Raw genomic sequence first — 17,838 nt, 5'->3', positions numbered from 1 at the left:
ATGCTTGTCAATCAGAAATAAAAACCTGCCTTTTTAAATGGCACTATAGAGGAGATCTATATGAAGATCCTTGATGGAGTAGACATTGACAATGAGATCAAACGATCTTATGTATATAAACTCCAGAAAGCCCTATATGGACTGAAGATAAGTCCAAAGAGATGTAATAAGAGATTCACTGAAGAGATCCAGAAACTTGGTTCAGAGAATGATATACATGGACTTGTTTATATACATGGAGGAGAAATGATATAAATATAAAGAGAAACCGAGAAGAGAGGTATATAAATCAATCAATCAAATTATACCATGAATATATTAGATAGATTAAATATGAATGACTGCAATGCTCAAAATACTCCTATGGTAACCAGACAGATTGAAAATAGGATTAAGAGAAATCAATCGGAGAATCTACAAGATGACTCAGATAAACTAAAGATGAAAAGAGTTCCTTATAGAGATGAAAAGAGTTCCTTATACAGATGAAAAGAGTTCCTTATACAGATGAAAAGAGTTCCTTATAGAGATGAAAAGAGTTCCTTATAGAGATGAAAAGAGTTCCTTATAGAGAAGATATTGGTAGCTTAATGTATCCATCAAATGGTAGACACTACGTTTGCTGTTAACTATTTAACGAGAAAACAAATGAAGCCGACCGAAGCTGATTGGAAAGGTGTAAAGAGAATCATCAGGTATATGAAAGGTACTGTGAATTTAAGTCTTAAATTCACCGCTCAAACTGAATACTAAGAGGCATTTACCGATGCAACATTTAGAGACCATACCGACTTGTCATCAACTGAAAGGTATGTTATTAGATTGTTTGAAGATGTAATAGCTTGGAGGAGCCATAATCAAACCTATGCCACATTGTCCACTTGTAGAGCCGAATACCTAGCCATGAATAATGCCTATCAAGAATTAATAACTCTTGACAAGGTACTTAGATTTGTGATAGGAAAACTGATGTTTCCTATAACACTCTGGTGTGATAACAAATCCGCTGGAGACTGCACCAAGAGAGATGGTGATCACAAACTAAAGGTATTTGATGATCGTTTAGATGACGACCTAATACATAGAGAGAAATCTGGACTTAGAAGACATATGGCTGAAACACATGGTGATTTCATAAAACAATGTGTTGAAGAAAAGAAAATCACAGTGAGATGGATTCCAACCAAGGAGAATGTGGCTGACATAATTACAAAACCTTTAACCATCAGACGGTCATAAGGCATTAACTCAAAAACTAATAATTTAATACTAACTCATTGAATTTTTGTTTTCAGAGTATTTCTAGGGACTAGAGTATAAGCTAATTGAGTTCTGTTTATAGATTAGACTTGGAGTGGAGAATGCTGGTTGTAGTTCGATGATGAAGGGAGGGAGTGTTAGAATATTACTTCATCCGAACAGATTACGAGAGAGACAACCAACCCTACACTTGATAGTGTTATTGCATGTCGTGCGGTGGCGCTACGAGTCTGCGCGTGGCGAGGCCATCGAGGGCCATCGAGAGAGAAAACAAGAATGGACCTTCGGTGGTCGAGAGCGAAGGTCGGGGATAAGACTTTAGAGTGACAGTCTCTTCTAACCTGGCTTCTGTCAGGTCGTTCTGCCTTGTGAACTTTACTTGCTTTTGAGATAGAGTTAAGACTTACTGAGTGTCTAGAGAATAAACGATTATTATCATCATCTGTGTATTAGTGAATACTCTGTATTTATATAACCCAAATATATAATCCAATAATATTTCATATGTGTAATTTTTTGTATGAAATAAATAATAATAATAAAGTGTTATATATATTTTACAAGTTTAACGCCCTGTATTTCTGAAGTGAAAACAGTTAGGACCTATGTTTGCAGCAATTTTGTTTTTATTTTTATTTGTACATACTTTCTAACCTCTCAGTTTATTACACCCAGGGCCGTCGCTAGGGGGGAGGTAGGGTAGGCGGTCGCCTAGCACGCCAAAATTCAAGGGCGGCATTTCAAGCTTGATCAAAAAATATCACATGTATATAAATTCAGAGTACTAAATGAGATTTGAATCGGTCAGCAAAACAGGAAGGAATACTGACAAATTTAATCAACATCAAAAACCATCAAAGGTTGTCGACATTCGCTAAACGTTGCCGAATTTTATTGCCTCTTTGGGCGGCTTCTGGATTATTCTTTTCAATTCTTCAATCAGAATGTTGATTCCTAAGAATATAATGTGAAATATATGAGTCTTGAGTAAGTTCTGCATCTTAGTTAGAATAATATATATTGAGTTATTTCCGCACATAAGAGCTCGATTAGGACGAATAAGGCAGAAAGTTCGGCTTTAGCCGAACATGTTTTGAAACTAGACCACGATATGGATTTTGAGGAAACCAGCATTGTACATAAGTAAAAAATAAAGAACAAAAGAGAAATAGCGGGAAAAAATGTTATAAAACTAGAAATAAACTCAATGAATAGAATAACAGACTGTGCGAATATCAGTTAAATTTATTCCAATATAATAAAGGATAAAAATAGACGAAATATATAACCTAACATAGAGCAACGAGTTAAGATTGTTGATTAAAAACTGAAGGAGGATGGATGATGGATTGTTTATTTATCTAACGTTTTGCATCGAGAACACACATTTTTTCATCTGATATTACCGTAAATTTTGTGAGAAATTTATTTGGCGAGAAGATTTTCCAAGTATATAATTGCATATATGTTTGCGCATCTCAGAGATCATGAATACTAATAAAATTAACGATGGTGCTCACTCTGTTGTAGAAATACTTATTTCATAATGGTGAGAGAATTCTCTAGTTTCCTGTCTTGTGTTCTGTTGTATGTGATAGTGATTTTTTTTGTGTTTTTGAAGAGTATTTAAAATTGTATAGTATTCATTGTATTTATTTTTTTGTGTTTTGAAGAGTATTTGAAATATTATAGTATCTATTGTAAGATCTGAAGTAGGATAATTTTTTTAGACTTGAGAATGGCTACAAACAATTGCTGAAACGTCGTCATTGCTGAATAAAAATAAAAAGTATTTCACTGGAATAAATTTGGTCAGCTATACCCAATAACTCAATATATATTGAAATATATGAGAATCGATTCCATTTCATCATTTTTAACTTATCCTTCTTGAAAAATATAATTAGTTTCTTTTATTTCATACCAGATTCCAGTATAATAATAAATAATATTTTTCATTTTTTTATATCAAAACTAGTGTTGGGCGCGGGCGCATTCGAATTCAAAATAATGATTCATCCCCATCATCCGATTGTTTTACTCGATAATCTCAAAGAAAAGAACAAAATGTTTTAGCTTTTTATAGAGTCGAAATTGAGCAGAAGAACTTGAAACCGCATGTCCCACTCTAAAGAGGCGGCAAATGACGGAGGTCGGCATTCTCTACACTTTAGGAGAAATTGGGATTCCTGGTAGAATTAATTAAATATTTTTTTAAATTTCAACGAATTTCACAAATAATTTCTTTATCAACTTCGCTAACCTTTAACATCTTTGCATCAAGAATGTCTGCAACATCTATTCCAATTCAAAATAATGGTTCAACTGCATCATCCGGTTGTTTTATTTAATAATATTAAAGAAAGAAAACAAGAAATGTTCGAGCGTTTCATGAAGTTTATGGTTTATTACATTCCACGTTTCCTAAATCATATGATTTATTCGAATTTGAATCCATAAAAAATAATTATTATTGGAATGCATTTTTATTTATATTTTGATTATACGAACCTCTACACTCAACGTATCTCGCGAAACACAACTCGAGTTGCCCTCTCGTGACTCGGTGTATAATCGAATATTTTCTATGCTCTCGTGATATTATAACTGTTTATTCAATGAATATTAAATAAATATTCAATGATTATTCAGTTAATACTTATTCGAATATTCCACGTACCCTCCGATGATTGGACTATAGATCTTCGTTGATATCTAGCAAAAAATTTGCAAATATTTAACAGATCTATTTAACGAACAGAGAATACTGAACACAGTTTACTATTATCTTATGCATAAATGTAAAAACGTTCGTTATTCTTGGAAAGTCGGGAGTACTCTGGTTTTACCAAAAAAATAGTCATATTTTACAGAAATTATTTTTATTACATGACAATGTACAAATTACAATAGATCCTTAAATAGACGCAGTAAAACCTTCGCTGGGACAATACAATCTACATAGACCCATTACAGGTCCACAGATACAAAAAGAATGATCAAGCGGATTATGAAAACATTAAATTCTTCAAGAATACACTTCGTGTTCAATTATACGAAATTTTCATAGAACTTGATGTATGTACTTTTTTAGGCCTCAGATTTAAAATTTTAATTCAATTGTATCTTTCAATTTCAATATAGGTAATTTCCAGTAATTTTAATTTAATAAAACGATAGTAAATCACAAAACCCTGTTTTAATTATTCCTGAATAGTGAGTTAAGTGATCATTCAAACTTTCATTCGTAACTTCACAAATGATTCATAAATATCCAACTACTCACTGAATAGAAAACTGTATCCACTGAATAACCAGTGAATATTCACTGATTATTCAAGAATAGAAAAGTAGTCATTGATTATTCAACTATTCAGTGAATACTCGACTATTCACTGATTATTCATGAATAGAAAAGTAGTCATTGATTATTCAACTATTCAGTGAATACTCGACTATTCACTGATTATTCATGGATAGAAAAGTAGTCATTGATTATTGAGCTATTCACTGAATATTCGACTATTCAGTGAATATTCATGAATATTCGAATAATGCAAAATGCAATTATTCGAATAATTATTCAATGAATATTCGAATATTCAAATCATTCATTCATGATTCCCAGCCCTAGTTTGAATATTTTCTATTTGTGATGAAACACCCTGTAAATCAACTCCTGATCGGTTCCGGATAGCTCACGGCATTGTATGAAAGTTTCCGCCGTTGCTATAATATAATTAAGAAAAGGCTGTAATCATCCAGCTTATAATTTACATATTATATCGTAGAACGTGAAACGCAAAGACATTAAATTGTGATTGTCCCCCATGAATATTGGAGGTATTCGTGGTGCCTAATCTATGCAAAGCAGATTTTCTGGTCCGGAAAATTGAGGGTTGTGACGTTGTGAGGTCGAGTCGCAAACGCGAATACTGAAAGGGGTTTGGTTTGGGGGTGGTTTCGACCCATACTGCTTCGAGTCTGACCAACCAATCTCGATTTTACCTTGATACAATAATAACGGAATCCTCTTTACCCCATTCCAACTAGGGATGTTATGGAGCTTCGATACCGATTCCGATAAGTCGGAATTTCCTTTTGAAATTATACTTCTGGTTCCGATTTCGATTCCGACACTTTTGAATTGGATAATAAGAATTTTACTATAGGGGAGAGTGGGGCAAGTGAGCCATACGGGGCAAGTGGATCTTTCGCAATATCTCCCTTGACAGGCAATATATCCGGCAACAATTAATACAGTTCACGAGTGAATCAATTACCTCGTGGTGTCAATGAAAAACTTTGTGACAAATAGTGAAACTTAAGTGGATATGGAGATTTATCGTAATACAACTTTTGTCTTGTTATATTTCAGGTGAATTAAACAAGGCTTTTTCATAATTCATAGGAAAATTCTAAATATTTCATAGAATACATCATATTACATCAATTATATATCATATTATTATTTGGCTTGATATTTAGAACATTGCCAAACATAAACATTAATTTCACTTCTCATGACACATTGGGGCAAGTGACTCTCGAGTACTAAAATAATCACAAATTAATCCTATAAAGACCAACTAAAAAAAAAAGCAAAAACAGCGAGAACCAAAGTAGTCATAAGCATTTGAGAATGCTGGACCAAGTTCTTTGAATAAAAGCAGAGAAAAAGAGAATGAACTCTGAGGACGAAAAGAAAATTTACCGGAAAATCAACAACGATATCAGATGAAGAAAAAACACAATATAACGAAACATATTGAGACAATTTTCACGAAAAATGAATAATGTGTATTAATATAGCACCTCCATGAACGAAGAGAAGGACTCACTTGCCCCACGATATGGGGCAAGTGAGTCATTTGAAGTTTTTTTCAAGTCAGAAATTTTCACCTAAGAATTATTATTTTGTTAATTTTGTGTGTTGTGTATTAAATACATATCTAAAGTTGTTTCTCAATCAATAAACATTGTTTTATTCGCAATTTTGAGGAAGTTATATACCTCGTTAAACCTTAAGGTGTCTCAGTTGCCCCACCCCCCTCTACTGAATTACCAACGAAGTCAGAGCGATTTAGATCGACTGGCAAAGCATTAGAGCAGAGGAGTCCATGCTATATCGTTTTGAAGAGATTATACCCTGTATCTAAGCGATAAAAATATTCCATTAATACAAACACTAAAGTTAACATTACAGAATATAGAGAATAAAAACCACACACAAATGAAAGATTTGAAACTAATAAAATGAACGTCTACCAACAGAATTCAAGATTCGGATTCACTTAGAAAATGTTATTTGCAAAAGCCACATATCTGGATCTTCGGTATAAAACAGTGAAGCAACCATGGAGATGATAATTTCACATCAGACGAACATGCGATTTCGGACAAAGTTCTCATATTCAAAGGACTATTAGATGAATACAAATTAGTCAAGATCCATTATTCTGTTAGTAAGCTGAGTACAATGAATTAATAACAAGTTTTGATACTTAGTTAGCCAATATGTAGCAAAAATTAATAAAGATTCGATAAACTGTTATGATCAAGACAAAAAAGTAGGACTCCAAGAAACCGAAGGCGTAGCGAGGATCAAAATTAGGGTGGCAAACCATGATTGTTCAGGTTACCACATTTTATGAAATAACAATAAATTCCCCTAATTTTATAATTTTCAATAGTATAACTATTTTTTATTATTGAAATGGTTATTGCAAGAATTGTAATTAATTGCTGCAACAAAATTCAATAACGATTTTTTTTTGCTTCCAGAAGGGGCAGCTACCTCTTGCCCCTCGCTGAGTACATCCATGTTTGCAGGTCCATGTTTATAGAACTGTTTTCCTTGAAATTATCCAAGAAGTCTCTCATTTTCCATATCAGATATAATGTTCGAGCATAATATTTGACCAGAAATAAATTTCAATAGAACTCGTCATAACTGAGTAATATCAATTATTCCCTAGAAAGGCCCATGGAGCCACATATATTTAAACACAGTACTGCGGTCTCCAAGGGCGCAATCAGCTCATGAATGAAAGAGCGCACAAAAGCTTCTATCTTCAGTGGTTTCCTCATTTTTCAGTTTTATTTGCTGAACATGAAAAATCAAGCCCTTAAAATATTCTGCATAAAATGTTATAATTTAAGAGGAATCAATTATTTTACTCGAACGATTCTGAACGAGTAGTCAAGATGAGAACAAGGATTCTGGATTAAAATATTCTGAGGAGATATCAATAGCGTCCATCTCAACCTAACAGTGTCAGATCTTAGATATATCCAATATCACCCTCGTCTTTGAGTTGAACTCATATCAAACAAACTTCTTGAAGCATAAAAATACTCATTTTATTCACAAAATTGGTAGAGAAAGATACCAAGAAATTCATGTCCAGTAGGTGCCCCTGATATGATGAATTAATTCCTCGTCTATAAGGACCGGAGTTATCAATTTTCCCTTCATTAATTGCAATAATAATTAATAATTCCAAATTTTTCAGGAAAATAAAATATAATTCTTGATTATCTTTAAAATCATTGCATTTATTTTTTCCATTAACAAAATCAAACAGCGTACCTAGATTTCAAACCAAAAATGAGCAAGTAGGTACTTAGCACAATTGCAGAGTAGTTTGTAACTGGACGATTTAGTTGATTGTATTGTTGAATTGTCAAACTGGCAGCCACAAAAATTGTAACAACATAAAAAAAAAATTATTCTTCCAAACATATATATCAGTTTTGGAAATTTTCTTTTGAATCTCCTAATTCTAGCTGTTTGCATCATATATAGAATCATATATCATGTTTAATTCAGAAAAATCTATCTTGCATGAACCATATTAAGGTAATTTACTCCTTCGAAAGCGGGAGTGAAGTGAAGTAAGTCTCACTTCCTTGGGTAAAAACATAGCATAATTCAGTTTATTTTATGTTATGTGTTTACCTACTGGACTAACATTTGTTATTTCCGTAACTTACAAAAAGTATTAGTTCTTTTTTACGGTTCCGCAGAATCATGTTCTTTTCACAAATGGCAACAAAATCAAAAACAATTTGCAATGAAGAGTATCGGAAACGCTCTATTTATATAATTTTTAGTGGAAGCCTTAAAATAATTCTCCTTTCGGCAAAATCTACAACAAAATTATTCTCGCTATGAAATTCATCTGCCTTACTTACCATTTGTAATTTTTCGAAATTTTTGTGGCAATAAATCCTTTACTTTTTTTACCGCTGCTTATTGAAAAGTATTGAATCTATAATCTATATACCTATCTAAAAGCAAGATGGCTATACTCATTTATCATTCGTCTTGGTAATCAAATTTAATTTTGTATGCCATACAGATTTTTGTATTCTCAAATTTGAAATGTCATAATGATTATTATTGATTTATTTATTTCTATATATTTCCAATTAAAATGGTTGGTGCATGCACAGAGTGGAGTCTTGCAAAAAAATAGTATATAACTCGGGAATGCTTTTTACCCTCAGTGTTTTGTGGAGCTCTCGAACATCGCTCTGGGTTCAGTAAAGAACTTTTGGAAAAATCATGCATGTTATTCTCTTAGATTAATATAATCTACTATTAGTGCCACTACTCTAATTGTCAAACATTTAGCCGCCACAAAAAGTCACACTCTTACTCCCAATAATTTTTAATTAATTTTTCACATTTTTGGGCGTTCAACTAGCGAAAAAACATAATCTACTAAAAACGAATTTAACCCATCACAATAAAAAATGTTTGAGTCCCCCCCTGAAGACCCCAACAGTGAACAGTGTTGGTTGAGATGAACTTCATATCGAGATCTTTCACTTGACTGCACGATATATCAGCTTCCCTCAGCTACTGTTCGAAGTTTTCTTCGATTTAGATTCCTCGTGACTAGTTTCGTTATTAAAACAAGAAATTTTTTTAACACAGCATCCTTCAACCTTCATGTTACCTGAGGACGATTCGAATACACGGAGAGTAAAATTTAAGATGGACTTAGTTTTTTATAGACCGCCATGTCGTCTCCAATTATCCATGATGCTTCTTTTGTTGGCCTTCATGAGGTGATTTCAGTGCTTTCATGCGAAATAGTAATTCGAGTTATTCGGTTTTCTAGGAATTACACAGATCGCTCCAAAAATGTATATTACTACATAAAAAACGAGGAAAACCGGGAGCGGTCTTTCCTTTACGCGACAATTTCTATCTTGAAGACCACATAACTGTATATAGGCTGCAATTGACGCAAAAAAATTCAGGGCATTTCATTTGAATAAGTGCACTTATTGACATTTCAAAAGGTAATTTTTGAAAAATTGCAGAATCTTTCGGGCTACCTGTAAAGTGATAGGTATATTTGCAGAAGTCTTAAAAACTTTTCAAGAATTCAATGAAAAAATACAATTGTCTAGAAGAGTTTCAAGATATGATCTTCAGTTCAAACCTTTAGCTCCATGAAATTATTCTAAAAAAATGGCCTACGTTAAAAAAGTAACATAAATAAATAATGACAAGTGGAGTATTTCGAAATCAGAATTTAATGGAGATTATGAGTATGATATGAAAATTGGACATTCTCATTTGAAGAAACAGGATGTTATTCTGTTCCACCTATTTCGGAGCAGCCTGTAGAGTCAAAAATAATTTAAGCATATGCGTTGAGTAGGTACTGTCGATTCCGTCAAAATTTGAATCATTCTCCCAGACCTGAATTTCCAAGAGTGATCGACCGATCGAGCACTATTGATTCACCCTGTATTTGCCAAAGGATATGTAGAATTATCTAATCATGAATTTCAAATTGCTATACGTAACGCTAATGCTGAGTCAAAAAATCAATTTTCCTGTCATGTGATGAATATAATATGGTCTTAATTTTCACATTAATCAGTTGCATTTTGTGGTCAATATCGAAACAATTGTATTATCTCAACAAGATAACTTGCCCTTCTCTAATATGTTTAACACACTTTGATAGCACTAATGACAAACCAATAAGAAAAATTCAACATTTTCTAGGCACTAAAACCCCATCTTTCAAGCCTTTCAATTAGGGATTCATCAAGCCAAGTAATAATAATAATAATAATAAGTTTAATCACCAAAAAAATGTTTTACATAGATAACAAAAGAATAGTTGAGATGTAAATAAACATTGAAATCCCACTAAAACTAAAGTTGCGCTTGACATTTTAACCAACTACTCGACTTGAAAATCAAGCTCGTGAAAAATTACATACTTGAGCTTGACTTGACTTAATTTTAGATATATACTGCTTGATTTGATATCAAGCTACTTGACTTGACATTTATCGACTTTATTAGTAGTTTTTTCACATTTCTTTTGAATCTATTGATAGATTTTAGTAATTTCAGAAATCGAAAAGCTGGAGCCACATTGAAAATGTAGGTTTGAAAAACCATTGAAATTAATTGATGTTTTTATTCAATATGAAAAAGACTCGGAGAATACCAGAAACAAGAAAAATATATAAAATTCATTCAAAAACTATTACACACTTGATTTCACACATGATTTTTATATGAAATTAACTAGGGTTGGGCGTGGGCGTAGTCGAATTTAAAATAATGGTTCATCCGCATCATCCGATTGTTTCACTTAATCATCTTGAAAAAAAAAATGTCTGCTCTAGAGGTGCCGCAAATATTGGATGATGGAATTTTCTACTTTTTCCAAGAAATCGGAATTCCTTGAAGAGTGGATTGGATAAATTTTACATTTCACATATATGATTTATAGTGATTCAATTTATTTTTCTATTTAAAAAAAAATGATATTTTCGGTTCTTTTATACAATAAGTTTAATAAAAAAAATTGTTTTTTTGCAAGGTTTCTTCTCATTTCATTATTTTTCATTGATGTGATACTACACAATAAAAGTGCTAAAAACTAAGTAGCTTGATTATGATTCAAGTACTGGATAAATAAATACTTGACTTGACTTGAGATTGAAAAACTACTACTAGACTTGAAATCAAGTCAAGCTCAAGCCAAATAGCTTGAAAATCAAGCCAAGCAGTGAATCCCTACTTTCAATATTCATTAAAACACCACTTTCTTTAAAAAATAGTATATATATGGTTTTATCAAGAGTATTTCGAACAGAGACTAAATGCGAGCGAAAAATCAATATAATCGCACCTTGAGGAACTCCACAATCTGCCGATTCGAACTATATAGAAAACGCCGAACCCCCTAGCGGGGGTGGTAATCACAGAATTAACACTTGTTGATCATAAATAACCCGCTAATTCTTATGTTGACTCAGAACCCCGCGGTGTATAATCTGTAGGCATTGAGAAAACAACGATCTGTCCGATACGATAATCGTCTGTTATTTTCACCTCCTTACAAATTAGCGGCCCTAGGCAACCTCGGGCAGGGAGAATCACAACCACCTGCCCATAACGAAATATTATGTGAAGGAGCTGCTCTTATCTGATCCCCTGTGTTTCAGACTGTGTAAAATGATGGGTAGAACACTTTGTATCGTTGCTCGTACCGCCCTGTAACGAAAATTGATTTATTGGTACGATCAAAAATGTTACGGGGGGTTGAGATAACAGAGATACTTTGTTGGATCGTTTCTTTTTTCAGTTTTTGTCATACGTGGACGACATGTTTCGATTGATGAATTCGAAACACCTTTCTATAACACTATGTAAAGTTTAAGGCTTTAATGGCCAGTTGCACCATTTACCTAAACAATGATTAAAATGTTAATCAACGATTAGACAAATGGTGCAACTGGCCCTAAAATTCACAAATCTTACTTGGCATCTAATTTGGCATTTGAGGTAGAGAAAGGACTTGGCTGCAACCCAGCGAACTACCCGCATATAACACTGCAAGCTCTTTTTGACAGATGATATAGTTGTGCTCATTCTCAGCATTTTCTTCTTATGAACTAAGGTCCGATTCTTTTTCGATTAGAAGTTACAAGAATTTAAAATAAGTTATTTTCATTTTTTAATATAAAGTAGTCCGACTAAAAAAATACTTGTTGATATGACAACTAGAACTTTGTCGATGCACAAAATAATAGTTTCATTTCGGATATCATGTGGTGTGACGAGGTTAGGACGGTATCAACAACAAACATAATTAACATATATGGGCATTGCAAAACTCATAGACCATTTTAGACCAACACGATTCCAGCAACGTTTAAGTAGATTAATAAGAATAATGTGGTTTATAGGTAAAATGTAATGACTATGACAAGTAGAAGAAATGCGGACAAAACGACATATGCGGACAAAATGAACTTTTAGATTTTTTCAAAAGTGGCGCCGTATAATTCGGGGTTTCCCAGTGATTCAGTGTCTGCTAGTGATGATAGCAATCCTGCGAAGAAATTGACATCCTACTGTCTGTTTCACTGCGGTGCAATACAAATGTGTTTAGGTCGGTTGATTTTTTTTGTTCACTTGGTTTCTGAATTGCTTCTGGAGAGTCTCATTACAATATATCAATATCATAAAAAGTACGTATCGGACAGAATGACATACAGTGAAACCTCTACTAACGGACACCTCCGTTGAGCGGACACCTCTATTGAACGGACGCATTTTCATAGTCCGGAATTCGGTAAATGCAAATCCTTCATATGGTACCCTCTCTTGGGCGGACGCTCCCTTGGGCGGACACGGACACCTATTTTTCGTATACTAGGTTTCGAAACTCTCCCTTGAACGGACAACCGAAACATATGCAACGTAAATATTTCATGAGAGGCTTCACTGCGTACTGTGCAAACTGTGTTCACATGGTATCTGTGATTCACAAAGGGGGAATCCCCGGTTGCAGATGATAATCAGCATCGGCTTTCATGGTCTAGTTCCGTATAGTTTGATCTTCCCGATAGCGTGTCCGATATATTCCGTTGAGAAAGCAGAAATGTCTACAAAACGTCGAGTATTGACTCTCGAAGAGAAAATTAATGTAGTGAATATATACAATGAGCAAAAACTTAGTGTGAGAGAATTGTCTAAACGTTGCAATATTGGAAAAACAGCGGCTGCTGAAATTGTCAAAAAGAGGAGTGAATTATTGGATCAGTGGCGTTCTAATGACAGTAAGAGTAAAAGGCGAAATTTTTTAAAACCAACGGGCTCAACTATTGACAAGTGTTGCTTTGAATGGTTCATCAAGGCGAGAAATAAAGGAATTCCGTTGTCAGGTAATTCATTTCTATTTATAACAAGAATCATCTCCTAAAAACGTTCTGAATTTTAGGGCCCATCATTCAATCGAAAGCAAAAGAGATTGCGAACAATTTAGCCTATAAAGACTTCAGTGCATCCTCTGGTTGGCTGGAAAAATTCCGTAGAAGGCATAATATCGCTTTTAAAGCCATATCAGGGGAAGCTTCAAGTGTAAATCCAATAGACGTAGAAATGTTCTTGAGTAAATTGCCCATGTTACTGAAAGATTATTCACCGCGAAACATTTTTAATGCTGACGAGACAGGGATATTTTTCCGCGCCTTGCCAAATAAGACCCTAACCTTAAAACATGAAAAATGCACCGGTGGAAAATTATCTAAAGAAAGGCTCACGATACTTCACTGCGTAAATTTGGCTGGAGAAAAGGAAAACCTCTTGGTGATTGGGAAGACTAAAAAGCCCAGAGCTTTCAAGAACATTAATGTGAGTGATTTACCAGTTTTTTGGAGGAGCAATAAAAAGGCTTGGATGACATGTACAATAATGGAGGAATGGTTGAAAAATTTTGATAGAAGAATGGGTATGGAAAGGAGAAAAATTTTGTTATTTTTAGACAACGCGAGTTCTCATCCGAAAGACATACGTTTAACAAACATTCAGATAATCAGTATCATTAGGAATTTCAAAACTTTTTATCGAGCACTAGTTGTGAAAAAATTGTTGTCTGAAATTGAATCAGTTAGCAAGGCTGAAGTTCTTACAAAGAATATAAACGTACTCGATGCTATTTATTATATCAAAACTGCCTGGCAGAGAGTAACAGAAGAAACTGTTAGGAATTGTTTTCACAGAGCTGGATTCAGACAAGAATCAGTCGAACAGACAACGGAAAATGATATTTTTTCAGCTGAAGATGACATCCCTCTATCTGTTCTACAAGACATATGGAGAAATGCGCGAACGATGGGCTATAGAGATAATCAAGTCGAAGATTTTATCAATATTGACACAGATTTGATGATAGAAGAAATAGATGAAAACGTTTCTATCTATAATGCTGGCGAAGCAGATCAGTCTTCCGGTGAATCGGACGAAGACCCAGTCGAAAATGAGGGTATTCCAAAGAATTATTCCCAAGCCAATGGCATTTTGAAGACGTTGAAAGGGTTCGCCAAGAATAAAGGAGACTCAAAGGCAGTAGAGATGCTGTCTGAGTTAGAACTTCATTTCCAAAATCAAGTTTCGCGAACAAATACACGCCAGACATCATTATTGGATTTTTTCTCAACCACTTGAAATATTTGCATATTCGTTTCTTTTAAATATGTTTTTTTCTAAAATTTTTTTGTTTTATAATATATACGTATATATGTCCAGATCTCTCGTTTTATTGAATTCACCTTTCAAATATTTTGTGGGCAGGCCCTCCCTTACACGGACACCTCCGTTGGGCGGACACTTTTTCACGGTCCCAATGGTGTCCGCCCAAGAGAGGTTTTACTGTACTATTCTGATGGACAAAACGACATAGTATGTCATTTTGTCCGATAAAATATATTTTTGGAAATAATATGGAATTTTGTTGATTGATTTTCACGTGAAACTAATGAGCTCACCTTCATGTTGTTTTGTACTCATTTTGCACGTACCATACGCGATATAACGTGAAATTCTGCTATGTATCTTGTAAAAAATACGATATCCTTTCCTACTGAAATTTTTTCACCACTTCCTCAGTGACAAGGCATAAGAAAGCCAAAAGCTCGCAAATGCATGTTAACGCCTTATTTTGACAAAACCAAGGCTAAATCTGCTGCGACCAATCCATCCAAGAAGAAGAAACAAGAAATTACTGAAACATTATTCAATGATAAAAAAAACCCTGTGATAGAAAAACAAGGCCGTTGAAAAATGAAAAAGTCGTTGACGATGAATAATTCGACACTGAACCGTTTCAAATTAACAATAAAAATGAAGATGTCGATGAATGCCCTTGCATTTATTGTAATGTCGTTTTTTTTCGTTTCATACCTGGTGAGAAGTGGCTGCGTTGCATGTGGTGTTTTCACTGGGCTTATACATCGTATCCTACTGCCTCGAGAACCAAAACCTTCATATTTTCGAACTTTGCATTCAAATATTATGTTTGTCATTAGGTCAATTACTAGTATGTCATTTTGTCCTTAGTATACGGACAATAAATGGAAGTATTATTGCAATAACTAAAAATATATGATTGAAAAACAAAAAAGTATGTCATTTTGTCCGCATTTCCTCTATAACATAGAACAAACAGGCAAAATTTAAATACCAGAATAGAAGAACATATAAAGGACTGTAGGACATCAAAACAAACTAATGGACTATCAAAGCATGTTTACGAAACTGACCATGTGATGAATTTTGCAGGCCCTAAGATCTTTTCTGGAGACCCTCGAAATCCACAATTGTGATAACAATGTTAATTTTATGACAGATTCTATCGGACTGGACCCTATTTACTTGTTTGTTACCTATTTGAATTGAATGGAAAAAGAGACAGCCAAGTTTGACGCGCATTTCTGTGATATCACTCTGGTAGATTTTAGTTCTATGACATTGACATCATTTTTCATAAGCCATTAGTATTGTTAGGAAAAATTTTTGAAGTTTTTAGTTTTTCGGACCATTTTTTGCTAGTAGGTAGAAGTTTTTATGATAGTTATTAGAAGTAACCATTTTAGAATTGAAAGTTTATTGACATTTATGATAATGAATATTGTGACCTTTTCACTTGAATCAGTTTCTTGGATAAAACAGTTTATTGAGGAACAACTCACTTTTCGGAAAACCTCAATGGCAATGTTGTACGTTGTTTTGATTGTTGGTTGTTTTTAACTAACTAAAGATCCCTGAAAATGGCTATGACTTGGATTCATGAAATAGAGAGTTTTGCAGTGATCTTTGGATTCCATTACCCGATACTCACCATCTTCATAGGATTTGGGTAGGGTTTTCAACAATGTTTTGATGCCAGTAGATGTCAAAAATGATTGCTTAATTGCATATTTGTATGAAAATTTTTGAAAGCACAATATTTCTGACTTCATTGATGATCTAGAGCTCAACATTGTTGGAAATTTGTAAATGTGTAAATGTGTGTGAAATGGTATCAACACGATGATGTACCACACACAGAAGGAGATGATTAAATGCTTGGTTAGATGAAAATTTCACGAATAAATGAATTGCTCAAAGGGGATAAATGCCAAAGCCACCTCGTTCACCGAATCCCAATCCGTTAGATTTTTATTTATGGGGACACATAAAGCCTCATATCTACCATGTTAAAATCATATGTCATCAAAAATTAATTGATAAAATTCGAGATGCAGCAAACCAAAACCAAAACGACGCAAATCTGATCCGCCGAGAAATAGAAACTTCAGATCGTCGATGTGAATCTTGTGTTCAAGCCGATGGCAGATATTTCAAACAGTTTTTATTGTTGAAGAAGGTTGATACAAAGTATGAAGTTCAGACATTCAGAGCTTTCAAATTTTTTTTTTCTCAAATTCTTTTAACTTCTCAACGAAAATGAATCGTACCAATGTTCATAGAAAAAAATATTCCGAATGTGTGCAGCTATCATCTTTTAAAGTTTGCTATAGAGATTGAAGAACACCCTATACATATTTGGCACATTTGAATTTCAATAAATTCCGGAAAATTACTAGTTCTTCTGCATGTTCGTTGCAATTTTCTTGAGCGAAGAAATATTTCTTTTTCGTGATTTGAATAAAATCCGAAAACGGAACCCAAAATTTCGGAAAATCCCTGATAATTGGAAAACCGGTCCTGTCCAATATCAAACAATTGAAACCGTACATGGCGAGACTGATTATTCTGTTTTTTCATAAATGTAATTTGTTCGACATCACGTAGAGATATAAAGTTTTTTCTTTATATTCTTTTCAATCCTCTGAAAACTACCATATCGATCGCACGAAACTGAGGTTTTTGACAGCAAAACAACCGAAAAATTCGGGAAATCGAGACCTGACTAAATCCGATATTATTGCCAAATTTGAGTTCGATATCTATAAAAAAAAATTAATAGTAAAAATTTGTTGAATTCTTACAGAGGCGTACAACTAGCACTTATACGCTTTGCTAAGGAGCTTGAAACAAGTTATAAGGAATTTTCAAATCAAATTCTGACAAGACAAAAACAGTGTGTTATTGCAGAATACCTACTGAATAAGTACGACAAATCTTTGAAATACAGAGTGGCCACTTTTTTAATGGGATATTATTGGTAACTTTTAAACCATAAGAGTTAGAAGGTCGGTCAAATGGAGAAAATGTTGCATGCATAGAAGCATTGTCAAGTA

The 17,838-nt window shown here is 33.7% G+C and overlaps 1 protein-coding gene and 1 long non-coding RNA gene across 2 annotated transcripts; both read left to right on the top strand.

The window, feature by feature from the left end:
* The first annotated feature begins 552 nt into the window (after positions 1 to 552).
* Positions 553 to 1,140, top strand: LOC123684975. The gene is made up of 2 exons (XR_006748221.1): positions 553 to 809; positions 888 to 1,140. It is a non-coding gene; the product is annotated as an uncharacterized LOC123684975 (long non-coding RNA).
* An 11,664-nt stretch (positions 1,141 to 12,804) lies between these two features.
* LOC123685310 (tigger transposable element-derived protein 4-like) lies at positions 12,805 to 14,996 on the top strand. The gene is made up of 3 exons (XM_045624967.1): positions 12,805 to 13,479; positions 13,536 to 14,679; positions 14,888 to 14,996. Exons 1-3 carry the CDS (start codon positions 13,107 to 13,109, stop codon positions 14,994 to 14,996), a joined length of 1,626 nt encoding a protein of 541 aa, XP_045480923.1. The 5' UTR covers positions 12,805 to 13,106.
* Positions 14,997 to 17,838: the final 2,842 nt, after the last annotated feature.

This window comes from Harmonia axyridis, chromosome 7 (genome assembly GCF_914767665.1).
Source record: "Harmonia axyridis chromosome 7, icHarAxyr1.1, whole genome shotgun sequence".
Taxonomy (NCBI): domain Eukaryota; kingdom Metazoa; phylum Arthropoda; class Insecta; order Coleoptera; family Coccinellidae; genus Harmonia; species Harmonia axyridis.
Note: the sequence above shows the minus strand (reverse complement) of the source record. Positions and strands in the feature narration are given on the sequence as shown.

What these genes read in the sequence shown, in the direction of transcription:
- LOC123685310 (XM_045624967.1), top strand. Translation starts at nt 13,107, where the DNA reads ATGATAATCAGCATCGGCTTTCATGGTCTAGTTCCGTATAGTTTGATC. An exon ending in TAAAGGAATTCCGTTGTCAG is followed by an intron (nt 13,480 to 13,535) that starts GTAATTCATTTC and finishes TCTGAATTTTAG; the next exon opens with GGCCCATCATTCAATCGAAA. An exon ending in GCAGTAGAGATGCTGTCTGA is followed by an intron (nt 14,680 to 14,887) that starts GTTAGAACTTCA and finishes TTTTGTGGGCAG; the next exon opens with GCCCTCCCTTACACGGACAC.